Below are 26866 nucleotides of genomic sequence, written 5' to 3'. Positions count from 1 at the left end.
GTTTCTGAATGGTGCGTTCACTGAGCCCCGGATATCGGCAGTAAAACGAAGCAGTTTATCAGAGAAAACATAGAACACCAGCACTGATACGGATATAATCGATTGATTAAATAGTGTTGAAGAGTTCTCTGAAAAACTGATTTGTTGTGCTGCGGATTGTTTAAAAATGACAAAGACTGAGTTGGGCCGAGTGGCTGTTCGCTTATGTCCTTAGCTCAGTGAACGCACCGTGCGCAGATTCTTGTCTGCTGTGGGATCTGTCAATCAACCTGTTTGGAGGTTTAAGGAAAATAAAGTGACGGGTTCATGAGACTGAATTAAAGCGTTTGAGGAGCGTACATCCACTAATAACAGTTATAATTAATTAATAATTGATTAATAAGTTATAATTTTGTTAAAAACATTTCATTTGGTCATTACCTCAAAATCTGACAAGATCTGTTGAGATTAATAAAGTTCTGAATATTGATATCTGTTTACTAGCTTGTTGTCATTATTGATAATTATGCTAAGAAATCAGAGTCTTCACATAGAGGAGTATCATTATTCATTATTAATCATGTAGAACTAAAGGCAAACTAAGCAAATTTATTATTTCAAACTGGTAGCCCTTCGTATGATGGGAGGGGGTGTCATAAATAACAAATAAATAATTATAATAAAAACGTGTTGTTTATTAGAAATATTTCCCTGTATGACAACGTGAAGGAAAAATTGAACTTTTTTTGAACATTTGAAAAAACATCCTCATAATAACTCCAGAATCTACAGCATAAGTCTCCACATAAGAAGTGAACCAGTTTCTGCAATCTTATTTGTTACTTTTTCACAGTCAATGGACATGAGATTTTATTTTTCTGTTGACATGAGCATAAATGCCTCCAAGTGGTCCAGACTGAGCATGCTCCAGCCTGTTTTTAATGAACTTCAGAATGGAGATGGTTCTCTGACATGAAACTTGGGAAAATAAAAGCTGAAGGAGAATGTGAATGTGAGCCCAATATCTGGGTATCCATCTGTGAAAACGTTATATTGTGTCAGTATTAGGGCTGGGAATCTCAGAGTCACGATACGATAAGATGTGATTCACGATACATGGCTCACGATAACAACAGTATTGCAATATGGTGAACATTGCAATAATCAATGTTACCTTGGTAATTTATGAAATAACTATTTTAAACACAAATGTATCTTTTTATTTTCTTCTAAATCTTTTTTAGAATAATTTAAGACACAATATATCAATTTTACGCCCTTTCTAACATTAAAATAACATTATCAAAAAATACTAACATGTGTTTACCATAATTACAAACATTTTTAGGTGGTAAACAAATAAGCTAATAAACAAAGCTCTAGTTAAGAACCAAAATGAAGAGTAAATCAAATGGCCTCACTTCAAAGAGCAATAAATGTGCAAAAAAAAAAAAAAATCATATGGTTCAAAGTCAAATTCACTTTAATTTTACATTTACATTAGACAATTTGTTATTGTTGTGGAAACAACAATAACAAATTGAGGCAACCTATGAACTTTCAGCGTGTTAATATATATGTTAATTGTTTTTTTAAAGTGCTGCCATTTGGTATTCAATTCCCCCTCCTTTTAGTAAAATTTCCTGTCCTAATCAACACTTTAATCACGTGCTCCACGTGTGTACCACTATACACACCTGTTGGATCAATAACGCCGCTAGACGTCTCATTTGGACGGTCAGACGCTGCACACGCCTGCGCTACAATTTGGTGTGTTCAGGTTACTGCTGTTACCGCCCTCACAATCCGTTACATTAAAACAGCGCCCTGTCTGCATGTATTTTAGAAAAAGACAGACACAGCTCGGACCCTTTCGCTCGCGGCCGCTCTGCCTCCCACATGTTCTCACCTGTGGAGCGGGTGGAGAGCGCGCGCGTGGAGTCCGCCCCCCCTCCCCACTGCAGAGGAGCAGCGGAGAAAGTGACTGAACCCGCGGCACTATGTTTTTAGGCTTTTAGCGGCCCGTACCGCTCGTTCCCATAACCACTGTTGCTTCCTACACATTTCTTTACTCGTTAATCATCCGTCTGGGCCGCAACCGCTTCTCTGTCCAGCCCATAGACCGTCTAAATAGAGCGTTATTCACGTCAATGGTCCGGCCCGGACATTTAGGTAAAGCGCACTCTGGTGGACTCAACCAACTGTGAGAATTTAAAGGGGTGTTTATGTTAAATTGTAGCTCCAAAACTGACGGTGTCGTCTCTTAAAGGGACGGACGAACACTGCTACAAAGATTCATTCATAATCTAACGTGAATAGTTTTTCCATGACGCGAATGACCGGCCCATGAATGAAGCGGCCCACCGGGAATCATCCCGACTCTCCCGATTACCCACTTCGCCCTTGGAGTAAGCTATGCCATGTCATTTGCTATTTGGGAAACTGAGTCTTTCACTGCAAGGAGGCGTGATCATGTAATATGTGGCTGACCAGCATGTAGGTCACTCATTCATAACAATAACACCACGCTTCTCACTTCTTAGAACGGAGCTGTTAGCGCTTGGAAATACACAACAACATCGGTTTATAACTTTACAAACGTCATGCTAAAAACAAAAAAAGCATCACTTGCATTCAACAGACCTACCAGCAGATTTTTATGATTGTTGTGGCCTAAAACGGCAGATGTTGTGCAGCTTTTGTGAAAAGTTGAACAAAAGTTGTGATGTTTTTTTAATATATGTATATATTTTGAAAAGCACCCACAAATGTCAATTATGAATAATATTCACATTCTAATATTCCAACTCTTTTTATTGTGACACATGCACTAAATACTTCACCATCACCATATACAATGTTCCAGTTCTGTCATTTAAGCTGAATAGAATCATGAAACACGAGATAAACTTTTGAAACATATAAGTAAATGTATAATTTCCATGCCATTTGTACGCTCCACACCCGCACGCAGTCAGCGCTCCCCCTGCTGTGTGCGCGGGCTGGTTATCCAGCTTTGATCCTTTTGATCCAGTTAGCAGCTCAGAAAACAAAGACGCATATGGGTCTATTTGTATATGGGTGAATGCATCAGAATATAGCGGAGCAGAGAGACTTTAGCCCTCCCATTGCAGTTGCTGTGTGACAAACCTAAACTTCTTACAAACCACAGGTTTTTATCTATTCCTGATCCAACACAATTTGAATAAAGAAATACTCAGGAACACATTTTTAATCTTAAATTATTTAACACGTGTCCTCCATTATAAGCAAAATGCTACGAGAGTATGTTAAAAACACGGTTTTCTTTGGAGTGGGTCTTTGATGTCAAACATTAGCTCCGTATGCATGTGCAAACTGTCGTTAATCTGCTCAAAGAATTCAACTATTGGCCCTAAAAAACTTTACCCACTTGTAAAAAGCGTTTACTTACGCCGCACGTTCGATTGGAATAAATCATTTTTGACACCCACAGATAGGGATGTCCCGATCACCTGATCGGAAATCGGGGCCGATCACGTGATTTGGGACTCAATTGGAATCAGACTCCTTTGTCCGATCGGGATCGGATATTTAATTTATTCTCATTATGATCAGAGCTTTATATTTCATCTTACCATTACGGATAAATACTCCACTAGAAGTCTGCATGTCATGAAAAGATCACAAAATGTCATCACCAGAAAACGGCTGCAGAAAACGGCAGCAGCTCAAGCAGAAGGCTAATGTAAATGTAGGGGACACATCCTTATTTCGCCTCCGGGTGGTGCTGTTGCACCTTCATGTTCCTTTTTTACCCTCTGGGGACGCTGTAGCTCTCCTGCAATCTTAGCGGGCTTCCCCTTTCTGCTCAGTTTCCTTTGTGTTGTTGTAAGAAAATAAAGAGCAACAAGGTCTGCCACAGATTGTATCCGTCTGGTGCCTCTTCTTCCTACAAACACGGCCACCCGCAGTACATCGGGCTGCAAGGAGGAGGGGCTGCGTGTGGACGTAGAAAGACCGGGCTACATCTATGGTGCCGTGACCCGGATCTGTGGCGCGCTCAGACCAAAACGGGAGGATCCAGAAAGGAAACGGTGGTTTGAGCACATCGTGGAATTGTTTTACCACCACTTTCTTCTGACTGCAGAAGGCTGAGTATATTTTACCTCAGTTAAAAAAAAAAAAATTGTTGGATTGTTCTGAGAATTTCTAATATTTTGTTCTAATGTGATTTTGTTTCCCATTTACTGTTAGCTGTTCTAAAGTAATTGTGCTGAAGACCTTATACATTTTCATTGCTAAAAAAAAAAAAAGGGGGGGGGAACTTTGTGGATTGTTCTGAGATTTTCTGCTGTTTCATACTAAAGTTAAAGTCAAAAAGTTAAAGTCCCACTATTTGTCACGCACCTCGGTGTGTGAAATTTGTTCTCCGCATTTGACCCATCCCCTGGGGGAGCAGTGAGCTGCAGACACAGCCGCGCTCGGGAACCATTTGGTGGTTTAACCCCCCAGTCCAACTCCTTAGTGCTGAGTGTCAAGCAGGGAGGCACTGGGTCCCATTTTTAGAGTCTTTGGTATGACTCGGCCGGGATTTGAACCCACGACCTTCCAATCTCAGGGCGGACACTCTACCACAAGGCCACTAATGTGAATTGATTTTCCTACTTATTGCTAGTTTTCCTAAAGTTATTGTACTGAAGGTTTTGGTTGCAAAAATGTCTCACAGCTACTCAGAAACACCCAGAATCACTAGGGAGGGGGGACAAAATAACAACAGGGGCCCAGTCCAGATTTATGAACCACAAGTGGGAGCAAGTCAAACACCTCCACCTCCAATGCTGTCATTCTATGCAGACTCATACACCAATGCAGCCCCCTTGGCTGAACCAAAATATGACGTTTTAAGAAACCCAGGGCTAAACTACCAAACAAACCTCTTCAGCCCTAGCCAGCCTTTCATCCCCCATCTGAATAATCCTGCAGAAGTACATATCGCCATGCCTGAAAAAGACAGTTCAACTCTTCAGGATCCTTGTCATGTTGCAACATTGGCACTTCAGCCAGGAAAGACACCCTCAATGCTCATGCAAGCTATCACTTCTCAACATAACCAACACTATATACCACCCCAAGCCTTGGTGAGCCACTTACACTCCACCCCCCTGACACAAAGTGCAGCATTCCCTCAGAGGCCACCAACCATCCTTCAGCCAGCTGTCAGCACTCACCCTCAAATGATTACTGGGCCCAACTTCCATACCTATCCCAGCCAACTGAATGTTGCCCCCACGACGGGGGGTATGAATTACCACGCAATGGGTGAACGCTTAACACTAAGCTCCGAGCATGCAAATCCTCTTCAAGTTCAAGCTCCACACTCCTTCATTCCCAGCCACCAAGAAGCTCCACATTATGGGGTCTCCCCACACCCCCAAGTGGTTGTTCCAAATTCCAGCCTAAAGCATATCGCAAATCCTATCCAGATACATAACTCTGGACCTGCATGCACACCTTTTGCCAAACCTACAGAAACTTCACCTTCGATTTCCACCAAATTAAATCTACCTCCAACCACATTTGGAAGTTTTAAGCAAACTCACCAAGTCAAAAATGTCCAAACCTTTACGGGTTGGGTAGATGGTAGGATGCTGGTGAAAGATTGGATTCGCGACATGCAATATCTCCTTGATGCTATCGAACTACCTCTTCATTTGCGCTTTGCAACGGTTGTTCGGCACCTTAGCGGTGAGGCTAGGAAACTGATCCTGAATCTACCTTCTTGTCAACAGACTCCTGAAATGGCATTCGAAGAACTAAGAGCAGAGTACGGCGACACACATAGTTCCTTAGACCCCCTAGCCGACTTTTATGAAAGAGGCCAGAAACCAGGAGAGTCAGCCTGCTCATATGCCATTGCGCTTGAGGCAATTTTGCGCGCTGTGGAAGAGAGCCAGCACGAGGGAAGGGCATTTCCAGACAGAGAAAGTAAACTCACCCGTCAGTTTCTGAGAGGGCTTGTTGAAGAAGAAGTGTATCTAAGAATTGCACCCATGAAATCAAGGCTATTGAGCTTTAAAGAGTTGCAAGCTGAGCTGCGAAATTTATCACGGGAGAACAAAAAGTTTCTCATGCAGCACAAGGCAAAGAAAGTGCACACGCAAGTACAAGTAGCACCACAAACTGGATCACTGATGAGATCTGAAGGACCAAGAAGACATTCAGAATTGACAGAAATGAACGAGATGATACGACAATTAACCGTAACTCAGCAGGAACAAATGACAAGGTTGGCCCGGTTGGAAACAAAACTAGCACCACTAAACCCCCCACGACCAAACCAGCGCCCACCCAGGTTTGTGCCACCTGTAATTAGCGTGATATGCCACCGTTGTGGCGGTCCAGGACACATTGCGAGGGTGTGCAGGGCCACATTCCAAAGTTCTAACTTTGACAAAACCCCCCCCTCCGAGCCTGCTAATCTTCCAGAAGCGAATGCTACATCTCAATCGCAACCTTTAAACTACTAAAGCCCGTGGTATCTGGGGCTACCATGGGCAACTGTGACGGCCCCCATGAGGAAGCAAGCATGACTGGTACGAGCAGTGCTAAAACCCCACTTGTGGGACCAAGGAATGAAGAAGAGGTCGAAATAAATGGTGTGAAATGCAGAGCTTTAATTGACTCTGGGTCCCAAGTCACCACGGTTACGCACAGTTTTTGGCGCAACCACCCAGTCCTGCGTGAGAAGGAGCTGCAGCCCTCCAAGGTTCAAATTGAAGGTGCAGCAGGCCAGAGGGTGCCTTCACATGGCATGCTGCACATCAGAATAAAGGTCCTGAAAAACACCCATTTAACCGTACCCACCTTGGTAGTATCAGATTCAGACTATCGCTCGGCAGTCCCCCTCCTCATAGGTACTAATGTAATTCGGGCCTCTAAAAGTCAGTTTAAAGAAGCCTATGGTACTAGTTTCCTCCAGCAGGTTAGAGAAAACCACCCAGCTTGGCATTCAGCTTTACTGGAGCTAAGCAATGGGGAGAACCGGGCAACAGATGAAATGGTGGGTCCAGCTGTTTATGTGGGGCGCAAAGTCCACATTCCTGTTGGAAAGGAAATGGATCTACGGTGCAAAGTTAAAGGTGGACCACAAAAGAAGATATACACTGCCTTAATTGAAGGCAACACATCGCAGTGGTCCCCTCAGGATTTCCTGGTTGCCAAAGTTCTTGCAGATGTAAAAAGGGGGTGCGTTTCAGTCCGAGTGATGAACCTGTCTGCGCAAGAGATATTTATAAAACCAGGAGTCCATCTGGCCAACGTTTTGCTTGTGGACAATGTGGTTGACTTTTCTAAAACACATCTGCACAATTTACAAAATGTGGGTGCAGAAGGGTCAGGTGTGAGCCTTGATCAAGTCACGGCTGCCTTCGAAGTGGATTTGGATCATGCTGAAGTCGAAAATGAGCAGCAGTGTACCCTTCTAAAGGAACTCGTGGAGAAAAATAGAAACGTTTTTTCCCAACATGCTTTGGATTACGGACACACAAAAACAGTTCGACATGAGATTCCTCTCGTAGATACTAAGCCATTTCGCCTGCCATACCGCAAGATCCCACCTTCTCAGTGGCAGGATGTGAGAAAGTTGCTGACAGAAATGGAAGCCTCAGGGGTGATAAGGCCCAGCAAGAGTGCATATGCTTCACCAGTAGTTGTTGTTACAAAAAAAGACGGGTCTCTTAGACTTTGTATAGACTACAGGAAGCTTAACACCTGCAGCACAAGGGATGCCTTCCCCCTACCTAGAATCGAGGAAGCACTTGAGTCCCTGGGACAAGCAAAGTACTTCTCTACTCTTGATCTCACATCTGGATACTGGCAGGTGGAGGTGGCTGAGCAAGACAGACACAAAACTGCATTTAGCACTCCAATGGGACTGTATGAAGCAAACAGAATGCCTTTTGGCCTACAGAACGCCCCGTCCACCTTTCAAAGGCTTATGACATGTTGTTTTGGAGACCTTAATTTCACCCACCTTTTGATTTATCTTGATGACCTGATCATATTCTCCAAGACATTTGATGAACATCTGGAGAGGCTTCAGTTAGTGTTCAACCGCCTTTGTGAGCATGGACTCAAGTTGAAGCCTTCAAAGTGCCAGCTTGTGAGGAGGGAAGTTCAGTACCTGGGTCATTTGGTGTCACCAGAGGGCATCAAAACAGACCCAGAGAAGATTTCTAAAGTAAAAGCTTGGACAAAACCCACAAATCGAAAAGAAGTTTTGCAGTTTCTTGGGTTCACAGGATATTATAGGCGCTATGTAAAAGATTACTCTGCACTTGCAGCACCTTTGTATTGCTTGACTTCTGGAGACCCAAGGAAGAAGAAAAGAGGTGGGCCAAAAAGACAGGAACCTTCTCCACCATTTGTGTGGTCAGATGATTGTGAGCGGGCTTTCCAGTTGTTAAAGGAGAGATTAACAACAGCACCAGTACTGGGCTATCCGGATTATAGCAAATCCTTTGTGCTGCAGACTGATGCTTCAGGAGGTGGACTTGGTGCTGTGTTGGCTCAGATGCAAGACGGTGAAGAAAGGGTGATCGCTTATGCCAGCAGAGGTCTAACCCCACCTGAAACAAGGTATCCGGCACACAAACTGGAATTCCTGGCGCTGAAGTGGGCAGTCTCAGAGAAGTTCCACGACTACCTGTATGGACGACGTTTCTCCGTTTTAACTGACAACAACCCCCTGAAGTACGTAATGACTTCAGCTAAGCTGGACGCTACAGGTCAGCGATGGGTGTCTCAGTTATCCATTTTTGACTTTGATGTTCAATACCGAAGAGGTCAGAACAATGCAAATGCTGATGCTCTTTCTCGCATGTCCAACGTAGATGTTGTGGGGATATTGCAAAGTTGTCCACAGCATGCAAGTGTCACTGGAAGTGGGGATGGAGAAGGCTCTGGTCTCCAAGACACCCCAAGTCCTCCTGACGAGGCTGCAGATGGGCCCAGTACCAGCCACTCAGAAGACGGTCTACAGCATTATGGGGATGTTGGGACAGATGCTCTGCCAGTCATGACCACACAGGAGATTCGGGCTGCCCAGAAAGAAGATCCAGTCATTGGATATGTGCTACACCATCTAACCCGGAAAAGAAATCCCTCTTCTCTGCCGAGAACAGAAGAGGGCAGTATGACGAGAATCTTCAAGAAACAGTGGAAGAAACTGAGACTTAAGAATGGGATTCTGTTCCGACATGCCAAAGACAGTGAAAGAGGTGAAGTTGAACAATTAGTCTTACCTGAGAAGCTTCGAGCATCTGTCCAAACTGCCCTGCATGATGACTCAGGACACCTTGGCTTTGAAAGGACCCTAAAATTAATTAGGGAAAGATTTTACTGGCCAAAAATGTACAGAGAGGTCAAGAGTTGGTGTGAGCATTGTCCAAGATGCTGTCTCAGGAAGACATCCAGTGCAGGTCAGCGAGCCCCCCTTGTTAGTATTCACAGCAATGCTCCGATGGAGCTCGTCTGTGTAGACTTCCTAACCCTGGAAAAGTCGAAAGGTGGGATTGAAAATTTGCTCATAGTTACTGACCATTTCTCCCGCTATGTGCAGGCCTACCCCACAAAGGACCAAAAGGCAACAACAGTGGCCAAGGTGTTGTGGAAGAACTTCTTTTGCCGGTTTGGGTTCCCTGCAAAACTGCATGCAGATCAGGGTCGTAATTTTGAAAGTGCAGTGGTTAAGGAGCTGTGCAAGTGTACGGGGATCATCAAGTCCCACACTACTCCCTACCACCCCCAGGGCAATGGATCTACCGAAAGATTTAACAGGACACTGATGAACATGCTGGGAACCCTGGAACTGGACCAGAAGCAGAGGTGGCACGAGTATGTGGAAGCAATGACACATGCCTATAATTGCACTCGACACGACTCCACTGGCTTCACCCCATACTTCTTGATGTTTGGCAGACATCCCAGACTTCCAGTGGACTTGATTTTTGGGCTCCCAACCACCACAACTGCGAATGGGTACAGCGAGTATGTCCAGAACCTGCATGACTGCCTCTCACTTGCTTATGCTCAAGCCAACCAGTCTTCTCGACATGCTAAAGAGCAGCAGAAGAAACATTATGATGGCCAAGCGCAAAGCCAGGAGTTTCGCCCGGGTGATAGAGTATTGGTCAAAGTCTGCCACATTGAAGGGAGGCAGAAACTCGGAGATAAGTGGGAAGCCTGTCCATACATTGTGGTGAAGAGACAGCCAAACTTGCCGGTCTATGTGGTGAAACTAGAAAACGGTGAGACGGAAAGAGTGGTCCACAGAAATCTGCTGACCCAGTGCATGTTCCTTCCAGTTGAAAAGGAGGATGGAGTGACTATGGAAGATGATCTTCGAGGAGGACTGCAGCTACAGGAAAACTTTGATGATGGGAATGAAGATAAAGGATCAAGTGAAGAGGAAACAAATAATGAAGAGGACAAATTGTCAGAAGAAAATTGTAAAACAAATAAGGACGATTCGGATGAGGAACGTGACACGTTGTCAGATGAAAGCTTTGAAAGTGTAGAGAGGACTGTCCGGAAGAACCCAACAAGAATGCGCCATCTTCCAAAGAGAATGGCTGATTATGAACTCAGTCACAATTCGACAGAGGAGCGAAAGAAGATACAGAAGGGGTGGAAAGTGTTCCAAAAAGCAAAGAGGGCAGCAGCACGACACTAGAAGACAAAACACAATACATACAAAAAAAAAAAATGTTAGTGTTTGTATCTTCCTTATCGTTTATCTTATATTTTACTGTATTGATTGATTGCAATGGCTGATGACTGGGACGCCATCAATCACTGAGGGGGTGGGTGTAGGGGACACATCCTTGTTTCGCCTCCGGGTGGTGTTGTTGCACCTTCATGTTCCTTTTTTACCCTCTGGGGACGCTGTAGCTCTCCTGCAATCTTCGCGGGCTTCCCCTTTCTGCTCAGTTTCCTTTGTGTTGTTGTAAGAAAATAAAGAGCAACAAGGTCTGCCACAGATTGTATCCGTCTGGTGCCTCTTCTTCCTACAAACACGGCCACCCGCAGTACATCGGGCTGCAAGGAGGAGGGGCCGCGTGTGGACGTAGAAAGACCGGGCTACATAAACAAAGCTAGCTAGAAAGCTAACTTCCGGGACCAATAACTCTTTTAAAAACGCTTTAAACTGACAGCAAGTGTCTCTATTGGTTTGTCATAACTCAAACAACAACCTCTAAAGGTATTCCAACAGAAAAAGACAGTATTTTTTTCTTTTTAATGTGAAGCTCTTCATGCTGCAGACAGATGGCTACACAGCAGCTGCTAACTGCTACATGCTAGCGCCGTGATTTAACTCCTTAGGACCCGAGCTGTCCTTTGATATGCCTGTTTTATGTATCTGACAGAGAAATATAAGTTAAGAAAATTAACTACTGTGGTAATAAAACTGAAAAAGTGATGTCTTAAGAACTTAAAAAAATAAGCACATAATCTTAAAATAACTAAGAAAATAAAACTAATAATGATATCAGCTATTCATGAACACTCATCAAATGTTATGCTAAAACAAAGTCATCATTTATTTTTAAGAATTTTAAATGAGATCAGGAATCACATTTGGTCAAAAATGTTCAATAGCTCTAAAGATGTTAAAGCTAAAGTCACCAAACTTTCTCACATGACTAATTATCACTTATATAACAAGAAAATTGTTTTTTTTTTTCCAAGTTTATATTTGCTGCATTTTTACTTGTTTATTAAAGCTACTTCACAGAAGTGTTTTATTTAAGTTTTTAATGATAAAAGAAGGTTAATGAAATATAAATAAGGGACAACACAAATCTGTTTCTTCAATTTATTCATGTTTTAAATGTCTTATAAAAGTATCGGATCGGGACTCGGTATCGGCAGATACACAAAGTCAAATGACTCGGAATCGGATCGGGCCCAAAAAAACCTCATCGGGACTAGGGCCGGATCTAGGCATGGGCAAGGTGGGGCAATGCCTCCCCAAATTTCAGGACTGCCCCCCCAAACGTGATGCCATGCAAACAAGAAAAACAGAGCGCTGTCTGCTCTCTCTGGCTCCCATTCAAAGTTGCTGCTAGTGCTGATTGGTAGATTCTAGAGGGGGCGTGGCCTCTCACTTCACTCGGGTCCTCCTCTCTCACTCTGTCGCTCACGCACACACAGGCTCAGCGCCAGCGGCAGAGACACGCGGTTCTCTGCAGCAGAGCTGGGCAGAACTGTTTGGAAGTTTTTATCTGCCGTTTGTCGCTGAAATGACTCCATTAACCGCAATTTTAACTCTCTCTTGTCCTCATCTGTTGCTCTCTTTGTTGTAATGTGGAGGAAAAAGCGAGAAACGAGTTAACAAAGCACAGGTTTCTGGTTGTTAAAGCTAGCGCTGTTTGTAGCAGCTAAGCTAACAGTACCGGAGCATTAGCTGTTTGAGATGACTCGCCTGGGACGCTTCGGTGAGACCAGGGGGCTGCAGGCGGAGAAAGGCCCCTGAGATGAAGGCGGACAGTGGGAAGTTGGGGTTGTCTTTCATCCACTGAATTTTAATTTGCCTCACCTCCTTAGTATAAACTTTAATATTATGTTGTTTATAATATTTTTTTAAACATTTGTCCGTGGAGAACAGACATAAAACAGCTGCTGGGTTAATTTAATGTCCACTGTCCCGGATAGATAAATAAAATTGAAATTCTTTATAATTTTTAAAGGCAACAATAACACATATTATTTGAAATCTTGTTCATTTTTACATCAGTGATTTACTACTATGTAGTCTATTACTAAAACACAAACTCATGTCTATAAAGAAAATACATTATGAAATTTAAAGAATTATCGTGATATTGTTGATTAATATTTATAGTATATTGAGTAATTTAGTGAAAATAACAAGAAATGATTCAACAAAACACCAAAACTACACAACAGGATTTCAAATGCTGGATTTGAACTAATTCCCTGCTGATGAAAATAAATTCTGTTATCACTAAAGATTTTCTCATCCATGGATTTTTTTAAGCAATTTTGAAACAGGAATCAAGAGTTTCTGCAGTAGCAACTTGTTGGTTTGGTACATTGATGACAAAAAGAGATTTTTTTATCATCTGCTACAAAGAAAGTGTGTTGGCTGTTTTAATAGTTAAATAGTTTAGTATTTATAAACTAATCTTAAATAAAGTGACAAAATACATATAATAAAAATACAAAAATACCCCAAATAATAAATGGTTAAACAGAACATTAAAATAAGTAAATAAAAAGCAACAAGAAAATACATAAATATATATTTTAAGACAAAAAATAAACCAAATAGAAACTATTGCAAATGAATAAAAATGACTCAAAGTAATAAGTAAATAAATAAGATGTCCTAAAAAAGACCAAAAAGAGACGGATAAGCAAACAGACTTTTGATCCAGATGTCAGCTGGGACGAGGAAGTGAAGATCTTCATGGACAGAACTTCCTCCAAAATCCTGATTCTTTCTCCTTCCAGTTCACCAAAGACTCTTTTAGCTAATTCTCCAATGTTTATTGACTGTGATCAATACATTCAATCATTGGTTTCTCAGAGTTCTTGATAAAATAATCAAAGCTAACATCAAAATGCTCTTTCATTGATTTACAATCCTTTCCAACTGCGGTCAAATGAGCCGCCGTTCACATTTCCGTGGTCACATCAAGAAGCTCCGTGGAGTCTGGTGGAGATTTTCCAGCGTTCTCAGTCCTGCTACCGTAAGTATTGGATGAAACTCACACCAAAAATCCAGTGATGCTGATTTGACCACAGAAATGTGAACGGCGGCTCATTTGACTGCAGTCAATGTGAAGATACCATCTTCTCTTCTCCAGAACCTGAACTAGACACTAGGAACAGATGAGGGTTTAGTGCATGTGCAGCAGAGCTGTTGATGGAAAGAAGATCATTCATTCAAACAGAGTCTGTCCAAGACAGTTTGATTGATTTAAAAGGAGAAATACTCGGAAATGCAAAAACAAAATTATTTCTTATTACATTTGTTCTCTTTCTGAAGGAAAATGACACACAGACATGTTAGAAACTCTAAAAACATTTTAGATTTTTATCGGATTGGGGCATTTTATAGGCTTGGGAGGATTTTACACCGGAAGCGTTTTGTATCCCTAAACTTGCCCCCCCCTGATATTCTGTTTGCACCCCCAAGAGGGGCTGGCTAGATCCGGCCCTAATCGGGACATCCCTACCCACAGAAGTATCTAAAATCCTGGAAACAGCCATAGAAGAAGCAGTAACGGAGTTCTGTTGTAAACGATCATGCCTGCAGTTAGCTTGTAAAGAGATGATCTTCTCAGAGCTTTTATCATAACTCACTTTTATTTTTAAGTGACTGTTTGCACAGTGCTGAACTTTATTCTTGACCGCACGAACCCAGAGTATGGGTTAAGGTCAGATTAATACGTACCAGCAACAATAATTAGCCTTGAACACACAGCGGTGCATCACAACAGGCTCAGGTTCGATGAGCCCTGGCTGCTGCGGGTTTGCTGCAGATGGGCCGGTTCCCACACGGTGCGACGGGAACCGGGCCATACACAAGGGGCGCAAGCGATCTGTGGCGATGTAAACTCCACACCGACCTGTTTATAAACACGGGCCAAAGACTTTAACAGTTTGTGTAAATCCTACTCTGTGTGTAGGTTCGAATAACAACATCCAACCATGTATCAGGCATACATTGTAACATATTTATTTATAGAAAAGTTTGAAATGTTGTTCATCTGTTGCAATTTGGATAAAAATATTATTGCCATGACCTGGACCTTATTTTTGTGATTGGGGGGGGGGGTTCTTTAAAAGCATCCTGGAGAGATAAGAAGGACCTTCCAAGGACTTAGAAGTAAAAACAAGAATTTTGAAAAAAAACCAAGTACTGCAGTGGCAACCAGTTCAAAGAGGCCGAGATCAATGTGATGTGGTCAAACTTTTTTGCCCCACAAATAAATCTGGCTGCTGCAATTTGGACCAGCCGCACGCAGCCTGGCTATTGAAGCTTTGGGTAACCCAGTATATAAAGGAAGTAGCTTCACTGCCATGATTTGAATTTCTTGATTCTTCCTTAAACTCGTGGGGATGAAGAAGCCGTTCGGGATTTTCAGCAAATCATAGTTTTTCCTACAGAGTGTAGTTTTAGTTTACTGCCGAGAGAAAATACTGCTCTTGCACCCCCAGCATGTCAATCTGAGATAATTAATTCAATCGGAATCACGGTTTGGCACACACCTGTACCATAGACACCCCCCGCGTGCGCATTATTAAAACCAATCGTCTGTACACACCAAATGCAGTTTGCGTCAAATTCATGTACACTGTCTTTGTTCAAGCGTCAAAGTTGCTGCTTCAAAGGGGTGTTAACCTGAAACTACCACCACTTCAAAGACATTTCTCTACCTCATCATGGAGGACGCGGATGATGAGAAATCATATTTCTTTTGAAGAGCTGAATAAAAGCATCGCTACACATTTCTATGTGTGGGTTCAGAGAATCTCCCAGTGAGGAGCAGCAGCTGTCCCGCTGTAGCAGGACAAAGCGCTGCTCTGTCTATAGCAGGAACGTGCCGTCAGGGGAGGCCAGTATGGTAAGCAAAGGCCAAAAACAAAATGGCCAGAAAAAGCAAGCAGGTCGGTGCCTCACCTCCAGATGTTCTATGGATAATAATCATCATTTGAAATATTGAAATGTTCCCACAGTTGTAACATATCGATTGATACCAAAAACAACAAGTTTAGTTGTAACTGTTTTATTTGGGATTTAATTTGGAAATTATGGGGGTGGGGAAAGAACGATTTTTCATTTTCGGGGATACTGCAGATAGACTTGGTACTATCAAAACTTTTTTCAAGCATTCTATTCTCTCAGTTAGATTTTGTCTCATGACATGTAAATGTCATCAGAAATGACATGTTTTTGTTTGTCTCCAAATTCAAAGATATTTTGTTGCGTTGGAGCGCGTGGGTGTTTTCTGGCTGCGTGCGCTGCATGTGGGGTGTGTCCTGTGTAAACCTATGTGATGTGTTTGCAGTATGTCAGCGAGTGTGTGTGGAATCGCGTGTGCATGCGTGTGTTCTGTGAGTGAGCGAATTCTTACCTGGAATGTGATGTCATCTGATGATATGGGGAGGAGGAGGGGAAGAGAGTGGATAAAAGAGAAAAAGAGGGTAGAAAGGGCAGAAGGGTAGAAAAAGAAACGTCTTTCCTGAGAGCCGGTGTGGGGGGGGCTGGTTGATCTTTTTCCATTCATTTAAATAAGCTTAGCAGGTATAATCAGTACGTCTTAGACGCAGCAGTGCGGGGGGGTCTTAAGTACAGCCACGGGGTGATCTCGGGGTCCCGAAAGAGCCGGCCATCCACGAAGAGTTTATCCAACGGCGGTCACATAGGCACACGGGTACACGGGTACATCTTTGCAGGCATGCCTGGACGTTGAGACAGCACTGCTCCGACACCTGTGCTGGAAGCGTCAACCTCCACAATGAATTGAATGTTGGGGTCTGGATGGTGGAGAATGGGCGCTTGTGTGAACCGCTCCTTTAATAACCTGAATGCCTGTGATGCTGCGGCTGCCCACTGCAACTGACGCGGCCCTTCCTTGAGCAATGAGGTTAAAGGAGCAGCCACCGTGCTGAATCCCCGGATAAACCATCTGTAGAAATTTGCAAACCCCAGGAAGCGCTGCAGGTCTTTTACTGAGGTGGGTTGTGGCCAATTGGTTACTGCCTCCACCTTGCCCTGGTCCATGGCTATTCCCTGTGCGCTGATGATATAGCCAAGAAATTAGATTGCGGTTTGATGGAACTCGCACTTCTCACCTTTGGCATACAAGTTGTTCTTAATCAGTCGCTGCTGGACCTGCTGGACGTGGACGACATGTTCTTCAAATGTTGGGGAGTAGACCAGGATGTCGTCAATGTAAACGATGACATGGTGGTGGAGCATGTCTCTGAAGACGTCGTTTACAAAGACCTGAAACACAGATGGGGCGTTACAGAGTCCAAAGGGCATGACTAAATATTCATAGTGGCCTGTGGTGGTCGAGAATGCCGTCTTCCATTCATCACCTTCACGGATGAGAATCAAGTTGGCGCAGGTCCAGCTTGGTGAAAGAGCGGACATGGCACAGTTGTTCTAGAGCTGAGGGGACTAATGGTAGAGGGTAGCGGTACTTGATTGTGACCATTATCGGAAAAGGAAAGGCGCCACCGCTGCCGCGGAGCGTCCTTTGTCGTCCTCCTCCAGCGCCGAGGCGGCCCGCGCGGGCTGCCGCGGGCGAGGATCTGCTGCTGCTGCTGATGCTGCGGCGACGGGTGGGCTCGCTCCCGCCCTCTCAGCCTCCCTCGCCCACGCGCAACCAACCCCCGTGCGGGTCCTCTTTCCAGAAGGCCAGCGGGGTCCTCCTGCACCCCGTGCGGAGGCCATCCCCGCCAGCCTCACAGCCCGGGAGGGAGTAAAAACCCTTTGTGCGGGCTCGGCTGCCGGCGCCGGACGACTGTCCGGCGAACCCAATACTAATGTTTTATTGCAGTTTAAGAAAAATCACGATTCTGACTCCACGAGGCCTTTAAATGACACAGGTACACAGCTCACTCAACAAGAGGATAGTGTGCAATGTTTCCATCAGTGCCAAAAGGCTCTTCAACACCACATGATTCAAACTGACCCACTTGTTTGTGTGTTTTCCTGAGGTGTGTGCACCTGTTAGCCAGTGGATATCTGAACTGGGTCTTCCTGCCTGGTCCACTGTGTGGTGGTAATGTATGCATGTGAGAGGCACAGTGCTGTCTTTCTGGGCCGTCTCAGCTCCATTGTGTCTGATTGCATAGCATGCACAAAGACCTTTGTCATCCTTTCATGTTCGTGTTTCTGTTTGGTTATTATCTGAAAACAAAATGTTTTGAGGGAATGGCGAGCTTGTGCCAGGCATCAGTAGACTCTCCATTTTCAGAAGTATCTGGAAAAAGGCTCACAGCAGCCGTTTGTATTGAAAGGCCTAATCTAAGCTCTACTGCTGCCGTGAAACAGCCACAGAGAAACTGACAGATGCACTTTTGTCAGAACAAATACGTGTTTGAATAGGGAAGTGACCAAACTGCTGAATCAAACAAGTTTGCACACAACACACTGTCTTTTTTATTGACTGTTTTTACACAGTCATGGTTTGTTTTGTGTGTTGATTCTATTTCTTTCCTTTCTGAAAGCTTCCTGCAATAAAGTTCTATTGACATAAAATATATCTTTTAAACAGAAGTTGTTAATGAAAGCATTGAGCTTTTTTATTCTGTGTTTCTAAGTATTTACCCCTTAATGTCTATTGGTGCAAAAATGCATCAAACCACTTTGATGCTAAAATTACTCTAATTTATCATCTAATTAAAGGCAAAATCAGAATACATTTTTTATAGCTGGAAATAAACTCAGGTGTCAAAGTGTTACCTTGAAATTTTTGGCCCAAGAGGAGAAGTAAAAATTAGGGCTTGGAATGGAGTAAAAAATTAACAAATTAATTGCGAACCTGAGAAAAAATTAATCCCAATTAATCATGATTTTTTTTTTTGTTACAATATTTGCCGATAACCAATTATCTGTGAATAATCAAAAGATGAAGTCACACACAAAACTGTACATTTAGAACATTTACCTTTAATTAAGGCTTTCAATTGATTTAAAAATGTAACAGATTGTATGTAATTGTACTTTTGTGTTGTGATTAAACACTATTAATCACAATATAAGCAGATTCTGTGCTGCGAAGACTCTTGAAACCTGATTGAAAAACCTTCAACACATGTGTCTGACAAGGAAGGATGGGTTGGGGGTGGGGTGGGGGCGTCCTTAAAGGAGCAACTAAAATAACAAACACCCGTTTGAGCTGGAATTTATTGAAGACAGGAACAACTGGAAGATATACGGTATTCTGCATCTAAAATGAAAGTTTTTTTTGCTGATCATCACTGGATAAGGGGATAAATTGAGTGTTGTATTGGTCAGGGGACGGGGCTGTCAGAGCAGACTCTTCCTGGGGGGAGTGGTTGACATCAATCTTACGTCAGCACGTTTCCAACCGCTTGTTTTCATGGGTGTGGGAGGGGCTGCTGCAGACAGCTCAGGTTTTTAGAGGATTAAATGCATGAACGATCAAAATACCACTGTGGGGTTCTTTATAGTGAAGGATGAACAGTAAAATGCACTTAAAAGTTCAAAGAGTATAATCTTCATTGTAGGGCCCCATTAAGCAGGGGCTGAACCACAGCATGTTTAAAATGAAGAGGTACTACACCAGAAGACAGGCTTGCATTGATAATAGCCAAAACTGATGGGCCTACACAAGGAAATAGCTGCTTCACAAAAAGAGGAGAAAGAGCGTCCAGGGGAGAACCTGATGGCTTCATATGGCTGACAACATCTTCGAGAAAAGGCAGACTGACAGGCTCAAACCTCTCAAAGACACCTGAAGGAAAGACTAGCTAGGCAGGTTCAGTGGAGGGAGTTGGGATGTTTGCTCTGATGTTCTCAACCGTTCCGATAAGAAGCATAAAGAGTCATTACATAGTTTGACTGATGCCTCATGACCAACGGACTGTGGGACATTAGGACACTTTCTATGGTTTAGAACAGCACACGTGGATTATGGCTGTTTGCCACAATCGTGTCGGACAAACAGTCTTTCTTTGATCCCTTAACAGTGGTCTGATAGTGATGCCAGGAGTCTTTCAGAATTTGAAAAGAAATCTGCAGCTTGTCCCTCTTCCACCTGCGTTTAGCTCTGCGACATTCTCTCCTAGCTGCACAGGTTCTCTGATTAAACAGGCCAGAGAGAAACTTTTATTTTTCATTTCAATTCAGTTTTATTTATATAGCCCAATATCACAAAACAATTGCTTCATTATGCTTCATTTCCATTGTCTAAAATGTTTAAATGCATCAAGTGTTAACCAGAAATGTAACCTGTGAGCACAAACGACATCAACAGTTGGATAAGCAGAACTCTAAAGACTTTTACATCTGCAGTATCACGCCAAGAAAACAAAGATGCTGACATAATATGGAAGACAAAATGGGACAATTGGAAATAAATACAGTGTATATACACCATTGAGTTAATAAATAAATGTGTAATTAATTGTTTAAAATTGGCATAAGTAAATAAAAGTGTCATTAAATGTGTCAGTATTTATTCAAATTTAATTTTAAATGATTCAAGAAACATTTATTTATTTCATAATTTAATGAAAATTTCATAATCCGGGCGGTGAGCACAGGATTTTATTACGTTATCTGCCAAACTCAGTGGGTGGGCCTAATTCACTTCGTGTGGGCGGGGCTAACTCAGATCCTTCAGAGAATGGGAGAGCTGCGCTTCTGTCTCATGAAACTCTGGAGTATATTCAAGTTTTTAAGGTTTTTTTGGAACCTGACACTCATACACGGTCTAAACATTGTTTTGGTGAACTGTAGAACTTTAATGAGTGTCGCTTGGTCGAAGCTTCTTTTCATTCCTTGTCCACGAGAGAACTGCGGCGCCGCCTGCTTCCTCACGGAGGGTCGGAGCTTGTTTGGCCCGGTCGTAGTTTTCACATACAGTATATAGACCTTTGTGCCTCTTCAGCTGCATTCACACTTTAGGAATGACTATTCATTTTTACAACAATTTAATTCAGATCATAAACTTAGGTTTCCGATCTGATTCACTGTCTATATAGGTTCATTTTGAATGATCCGATTGGATCAGATTCACTGACCCAAAGTCGATCCAGGTCATTTTTATCCCAAACTTCCACCAGTGAGACTCAGAGAGAAATACCTGCTACGGAACAGAGCAGCTGAAGTTTTCTAGATTCCTTGTATTTCTTCAAGATAATAAATTAAATATATGTGCAAACAAACAAGTAAACAAGAATGAATGTCAAATCCATTCACATGTTAGTTTCATAGTTTAGCTCACTGTTGTTTTTCCACATCAGAATAATCATTATTAGAACATTATTTATGGTCACATGACTTTGATCAATTCAAAGACTGGAATGATGGTTGTTGTCTACTGGGAAGGAACTTGGTTTGATTATGTAGCCATGTTGACTTTATCTCAACATATTTTTGTGTTCATGTAAAGTCCCACTCCAAACATCTTTTGATCTATTCTAAAAGTTTTTCAAGTGGTCTTTTTATTATGATTACCACATCCCTATTTCAGGGAGCTTCTGGCCCCGCCTATCATATTTTCTATGTAACAAATACGATCTTTTTCAAACAGCATTTTTTATTCAGTTCCTGATTCACAATAATTTGAGTAAAGAAATACTGATAAATGTAATCTTAAGCTTAAATTTCTTTACGCATGTCCTCTGTCATCAGAAAAAGACTACAAGAACATGTTAAAACACATTTTTTATCAGAGTGGGTCTTTAGGACTTATGTTCTGCATTTCTCGTGTCATTCAGGTATTTGCAGTTTAAAATGATTTCAGTCTTCAACCTTCTGTCTATCTTTGACTATTTTAATGACAAATTTTATTTTAAATAACAATTCTTTTTACTTTAACTTTTTAATCTTTTTACTTAATAACAAAAAATACACAGTTTGAGGGGATGTTGTTTAATAAAGAAGAATTGTGTTTCTGAGTAAATGCTGGTTTGTTTGAGTCGACTATTAAGCTTTCGTTGGTTTTATGTTACAGGCTCACAGATGATGAAGAAGTCTGGAATCCCAGCTCCAAGAGAACCAGTCTCTTCTGTGATCAGAGACCGGGTCTCCCTGAGGGATCAGCAAAGGAGCTCTTCTGTTAAGAGGATAGTCTCCAGTGTCAGCACCTCTAGTCTCTCCAGTTTGACAAAGCAGACGCGCAGTTCAACCAAGTCCCGTGTAGATGCAGAGGGCCAGGAGAGGAGCCATCTGGAGGGTCAGGTGAAGGAGCTGCAAGCAGAGACCAAAGCCAAAGACTTGGAGATCAAAAGTCTCAAACTGGAGCTGCAGCACTGCAAAGCCTCCACAGCATCTTCTGTAGCTTTATCCAGCTGTGTCTTGCAGCAAGAAGCTGCGACTGCCAGACAGGAGGAAGAGACCCTCGTCTTAGTTGAGGAACTTAGGGAAAAAAATAGGAAGTTTCAGAGAGAGTTGGCCGACCTTCGAGAAGAGAACCAGGCTCTGAAGGAGAAACTGCTTTGCTTGGAGGCTTCTCCTTCACATAATACAAACACAAGCTCCAAGCCTTTGGTGAACAGTCTGACATCAGACTCCTCTGTCTCCTGCAGTCCTGCTCTTACTAAGGAGCCTACATCCGCAGACTCCTCAGAGCTTGAGAAGAGACCGTCCCTCCTAGCGTTGGGGAGCAGTGGTGAGGTTGAAGAAGCTGTTGCAGGAGGTGCAGGCAGCAATGCTGCAGGTCTGGGTCTGTCAGTGCAGACCCTAACAGAAAAGATCAACAAGATGGAGGAAAGCCATCACAGCACAGCAGAGGAACTACAGGCCACTCTGCAGGAGCTGTCTGATCAGCATCAGGTGGTGCAGGAGCTCACAGCTGAGAACGAGCGTCTGTCAGAGGAGAAGTGCCTCCTGCAGACTTCACTGCAACAGCAGAGAGAGCATGTGGAGGTGCTGGCCCAGAAGAATGAAGTGCTTGCCTCTAGACTTCAGGAGCAAACCCAAGCTCAGACTCAGAGGCAGGAGGAGCTCAGCAATCAAGGACCCAGACTAGCTGAGCTGGAGCAGCGGTATGCTGAAGTGGTGGATAGCTCTCGTTTTGAACGGGAGAAGCTAGTGAACATCCAGGAGCAGCTGGCGGGCAGCCTGCGGGCCCTGGAGGAAGAGCACCAGGTGACCCAAGGTGAGGTGTGTTCCCTCAAAGAGGACAGAAAGAGACTGCAGGCCATGTTGGAGCAGGAGAAGGAAAGCAAAGGTCAGGCGTCCCGAGCGGCAGAAGAACACAGGGCGACTGCAGAACATCTGCAATTGGAGAGCAGCAGGCTGAAGGCACAGGTGGACATCGAGAGGCAAAAGGTTGCTGAGATAAAGGCCATGCAAAGGACTAGTGACAGCACGGAGCTGCAGAGCTTACTGAAGATGGCCTATGCTGAAAGGGACAGGCTGGAGGTGGTCCTGACGGAGCTGAGGCAGGAACTGCTTCAGGCCCATGCTCAGACCGAGCAGGCCCGCGCCTCGCTGTCCAAGGTGGGAGGAGGCATACTTCTCTGTGTTTAGTCTTTAGCAATGGAGAGGGGAAGGGGGGCGGGGCTGCTCCACACCAGTATATCTCGGAGGTGAATTTCAAATGAACTCCTGCCGCTCTGCAGAAACTATGTCCTAAAAAACGACAACAATTTTTAGATTTGGGCTAAAAACTGCACCACCACCTTTTAAAGAACACTTTGAAAATAGATCAAAAGATGAACGAGTGGGACTAAAAAAGGCTTATACCACACTTTCTTAAGCATTTCAAGTTAATATATATATATATATATATAATCATATATTGCTTTTGGCACATTAAAGTACAAATATTCACAAAATATTAGTTATTTTACTGAGTTTCTTTCTCACCCTGAAGTAAGGTGCATCGATCAGACTGTGCCTGCCGTTCCGTCTGGGTGTTGTCCATTACATGACGTCCTCCTCTGTAGCATATCTGCGATTTACCCACGAAAAACAACATTCAAACTTTTACAAAGATGGTTGTGTATATTGTACCGTATATCTGCCTTTAGTAGTCCCTGCCATCCCTACACTGGTTACAACAAACATGCAGCGTGTGCACAACTCTGCAGTGCCCAGGGTGGGGGAGTATGGGGTAAGTTAACTTTCAAAAAGAAACGTAATTCTAAATAATATTTTGTTTTCATAAAAATAAATTTGTATTCATAAATACAAAGTTGTGCACATATTTATTATTTGTACACAACTTTGCAGAAAAAATATGAACACAACATTTAGTTTTACATTTAACATGTCTCTTTTTATCACGACTTGTCTTTGTCTTAAATACAAATTTCTCCTGTTAACAAACTGTCAAAAATTCATCACGGGGTCATGGGCTGATACATCGAGTCCTGGAACATTGATCCAACCGAGAGAGCATGCAGACTGCGACTCATTCATTAAATTACGATGGCAGGAAAATGATCTTGACATTGTAGCTCTGCTAGGGAAAAAGATTTTAACAGTCAAGTCCTGCCTCTTATATTTTATTTATTTTGCCAGGCGATAACAGCGGAGCATTTAAACAATGAAACTGACCCGGAAGTGGTGGCAAAAAAGAGCGATGATTAGAGAATGCTGAAAAAATAAAAACACCCCGACAAGGCAGCGGAGGAATTCCCATCTCTCTGTTGCTGTCGTTCTGCTGTCTGCCCTCCGGGGCTGGTGTTTCAGAACAAATGTTTCCACAATCTGAGTCTGAAAACAGAATTGTGGACCTTGAAATATCGCCGCTATCGCTAGCTCCGACACGCAAAGGAGAAGCCATCTTGCTATGTTGACCCCTGTTACGTCACACGCACCACGTGACCAAAACAGAGCTTTTCGCCCGGAAGAGACAGGTTTGCCAAATTTGGCTGCAAAAATGTTGTTTTATTTCAATATTTCTTGCTCAAAATACGCCAAAACATTTAGAAATGGTAAATATATGGCGAAATACAGTTAACACAGAAAATGACCCACAACCCCATTACTAACACTTTAAAATGAAAGTGTTTGGCTGACCACCATTAACTCCACTGAGAAAGTGTGTGTTTGGGTCAGCCTGGGCCAGTACTGGCAGCTCAGACTCTTCCTGGAAGGAGCTGTTCTGTTGCTCAGGAGGAATGCTCAGAATACCGCTTTGGGCTTGTTTAAAGTGAAGAATAAACATTGCAATACACTTAAATGCTCAAAAACTGATTTTGCATGTTTGTAAAACTCTGGTTTAAAGAAGTGAACTGAAGTCAAAGTACTGACAGATCAGGCTGTCTGAACAAACCTTTCCAGCTCTCAGAGACATCGTTTGTCCATCTTTGGTTGTTTTAGAAAATCTAAAATCCTGTCAAATAAATACCGTATTAAGTGAAGTCATGATTTCAGTACTTTCCTGCCACACTGGTTTTCCCTTTGCACTATGATAAATGAGTTTTGTCAGAAACGGAATGAGTCATGTTGCTGCTTGTGAAAGTACTTTGTCTACGTCAGCTGGTAAAGTCATATCAGTTTAGATGAAATGCCAGCTGAGGGTGGTTCAGCGAACCAGTGTGTGAACCTGTGACTCACACAGCCGTTCTCACAGACGTCAGGGCGAGGCCGCCTAATGACCCTCAAAAACAACCCTCTGCATTACAGGAACCTTACGTCAGCTGGAGAGTATCCAGACTACGTCATTTTCTATTTGGGGTATCTTTTTCCTCCAGAGACCTGCTTAATGTCGTTTCAGGACATTCAGTTTCACTGACTTTGATTGGTAACACAAAAAGGACAGTACTTAGTGTCCATGTGTTTTTAAATTCTAAGAAGTACATGTCAGAACTATTTATGATTGTCTTATAATCTTAACGTTGAGAAAACTGACTGGTTAATTTCCAGTTTCCCTCTGATAATCTCCGGATCTATTATCCAAGTGTTCCCAGAGGTCTTTTAATGATGATCATGACGTTTTAGGCAAAACACTAAAACTTTTGGTGTTTTCTAGAACATAGTTTCTGCAGAGTGACAGGAGTTCATCAGAAATTAACCTCTGAATTATGGGAGGGACTGTTGTCACAGAGCAACCCTTTCCTGGCATCCATAACTGAGAGCTCTCTAGTCACACTTTCTCCTGCTAGCTAGCCTAGTTTACCTACCTTAACATTAGCTGTGCACCAAAAATGGTGAGCATTGTTTAGATCCAGACCAGGAAGACAAAGACGTTCATGGATCTATTTGTCTGAAAATGGATGCATCAGAATGGAGCGTAGAAGGGAGCTGGTGGCCCTCCCAGCGTATCTTCTATGTCACAAATATGCTCTTATTTAAATGTAATGTATATATCTGCTCCTGATTCACAAGAATTTCTAAGAAAGAAATACCTTTATGTTCTTCATATATGTCATCAACATCAGAAATATGCCAGAAGAACATGTCAGAAACACAATTTTCATTGGTGTGGATTTTTTAAAAGAAATTATAGATGTGCCTAATCTATTATCTGTGCTTCCTCTGAACAGGTGGAACTCAACTTTCAAAATATTCAACATCTGGCCGACACAAAAGAGCAGGAACTCATTAGCAAAGTGAAGGTTCTGGAAGAAGCTGGGATCCAGGCAGAGAACCAGGTGAAGGAGCTGAAGGAGACCATCTTCGAGCTGGAGGACCAAGTGGAGCAGCAGAGAGCTGTCAACTGTCACACCAGCCAAGCTGTCCTTGACATGGAGAGTACGTCCATCACTGACCGTTAGTGCTTAACTGGTGCCTCAAGCATTTCCCTCCATGAAATTAGGTGACAGGAAGGTTTTTTTGTTTTTTTTGTTTTACATTTTATTTCAGTTAGAAAGCAGAATAAATATGCTTCTGTGGTCAATTTTATGGGGAAAAAAGAACACACGAGCAAGATTTATTGCAGAACTGTCCTTAAAAACGTAAAAACTAAGTAAAAAAAAATGGAAAACAGAGAATGTAAAGTTTTCTTTTTTTTTTAGCTTGATCCACTCCTTTACCCTATTTAATACAACTCTTGGTTTTATTGACATTTCAACGTTCATTTTGTCATCTGTTGATCATATTTCAAGCCAACAGATGCAGTAATGCAGAAATGTAGCCACGAGGGGGCCCAAGCCAGGGTCTCATTGTGCCGGTCCCAAGCCCGGATAAATACAGAGGGTTGTGTCAGGAAGGACA

At 42.9% G+C, this 26866-nt stretch overlaps 1 protein-coding gene across 12 annotated transcripts in view; it reads left to right on the top strand.

Annotated features, from left to right (window-relative positions):
• Positions 1-26866, top strand: part of specc1 (sperm antigen with calponin homology and coiled-coil domains 1) — a 192076-nt gene that overhangs the window by 46679 nt on the left and 118531 nt on the right. For all 12 annotated transcript variants that reach the window (XR_004949076.1, XR_004949075.1, XR_004949077.1 and 9 more), the window contains 2 exons: positions 21711-23200; positions 26197-26404. Coding sequence is in view for 9 of the 12 variants with exons in the window: in XM_036215271.1 (XP_036071164.1) it covers positions 21711-23200; positions 26197-26404 (1698 nt within the window). In the remaining 3 variants the exon portion in view is untranslated. The remainder of the gene's footprint in view (positions 1-21710; positions 23201-26196; positions 26405-26866) is intronic.

This window comes from Oryzias melastigma, linkage group LG14 (assembly GCF_002922805.2).
Source record: "Oryzias melastigma strain HK-1 linkage group LG14, ASM292280v2, whole genome shotgun sequence".
In the NCBI taxonomy this organism is placed as follows: Eukaryota; Metazoa; Chordata; class Actinopteri; order Beloniformes; family Adrianichthyidae; genus Oryzias; species Oryzias melastigma.
The sequence above is the reverse complement of the archived record's forward strand: the minus strand, read 5'-3'. Positions and strand labels throughout refer to the sequence as shown.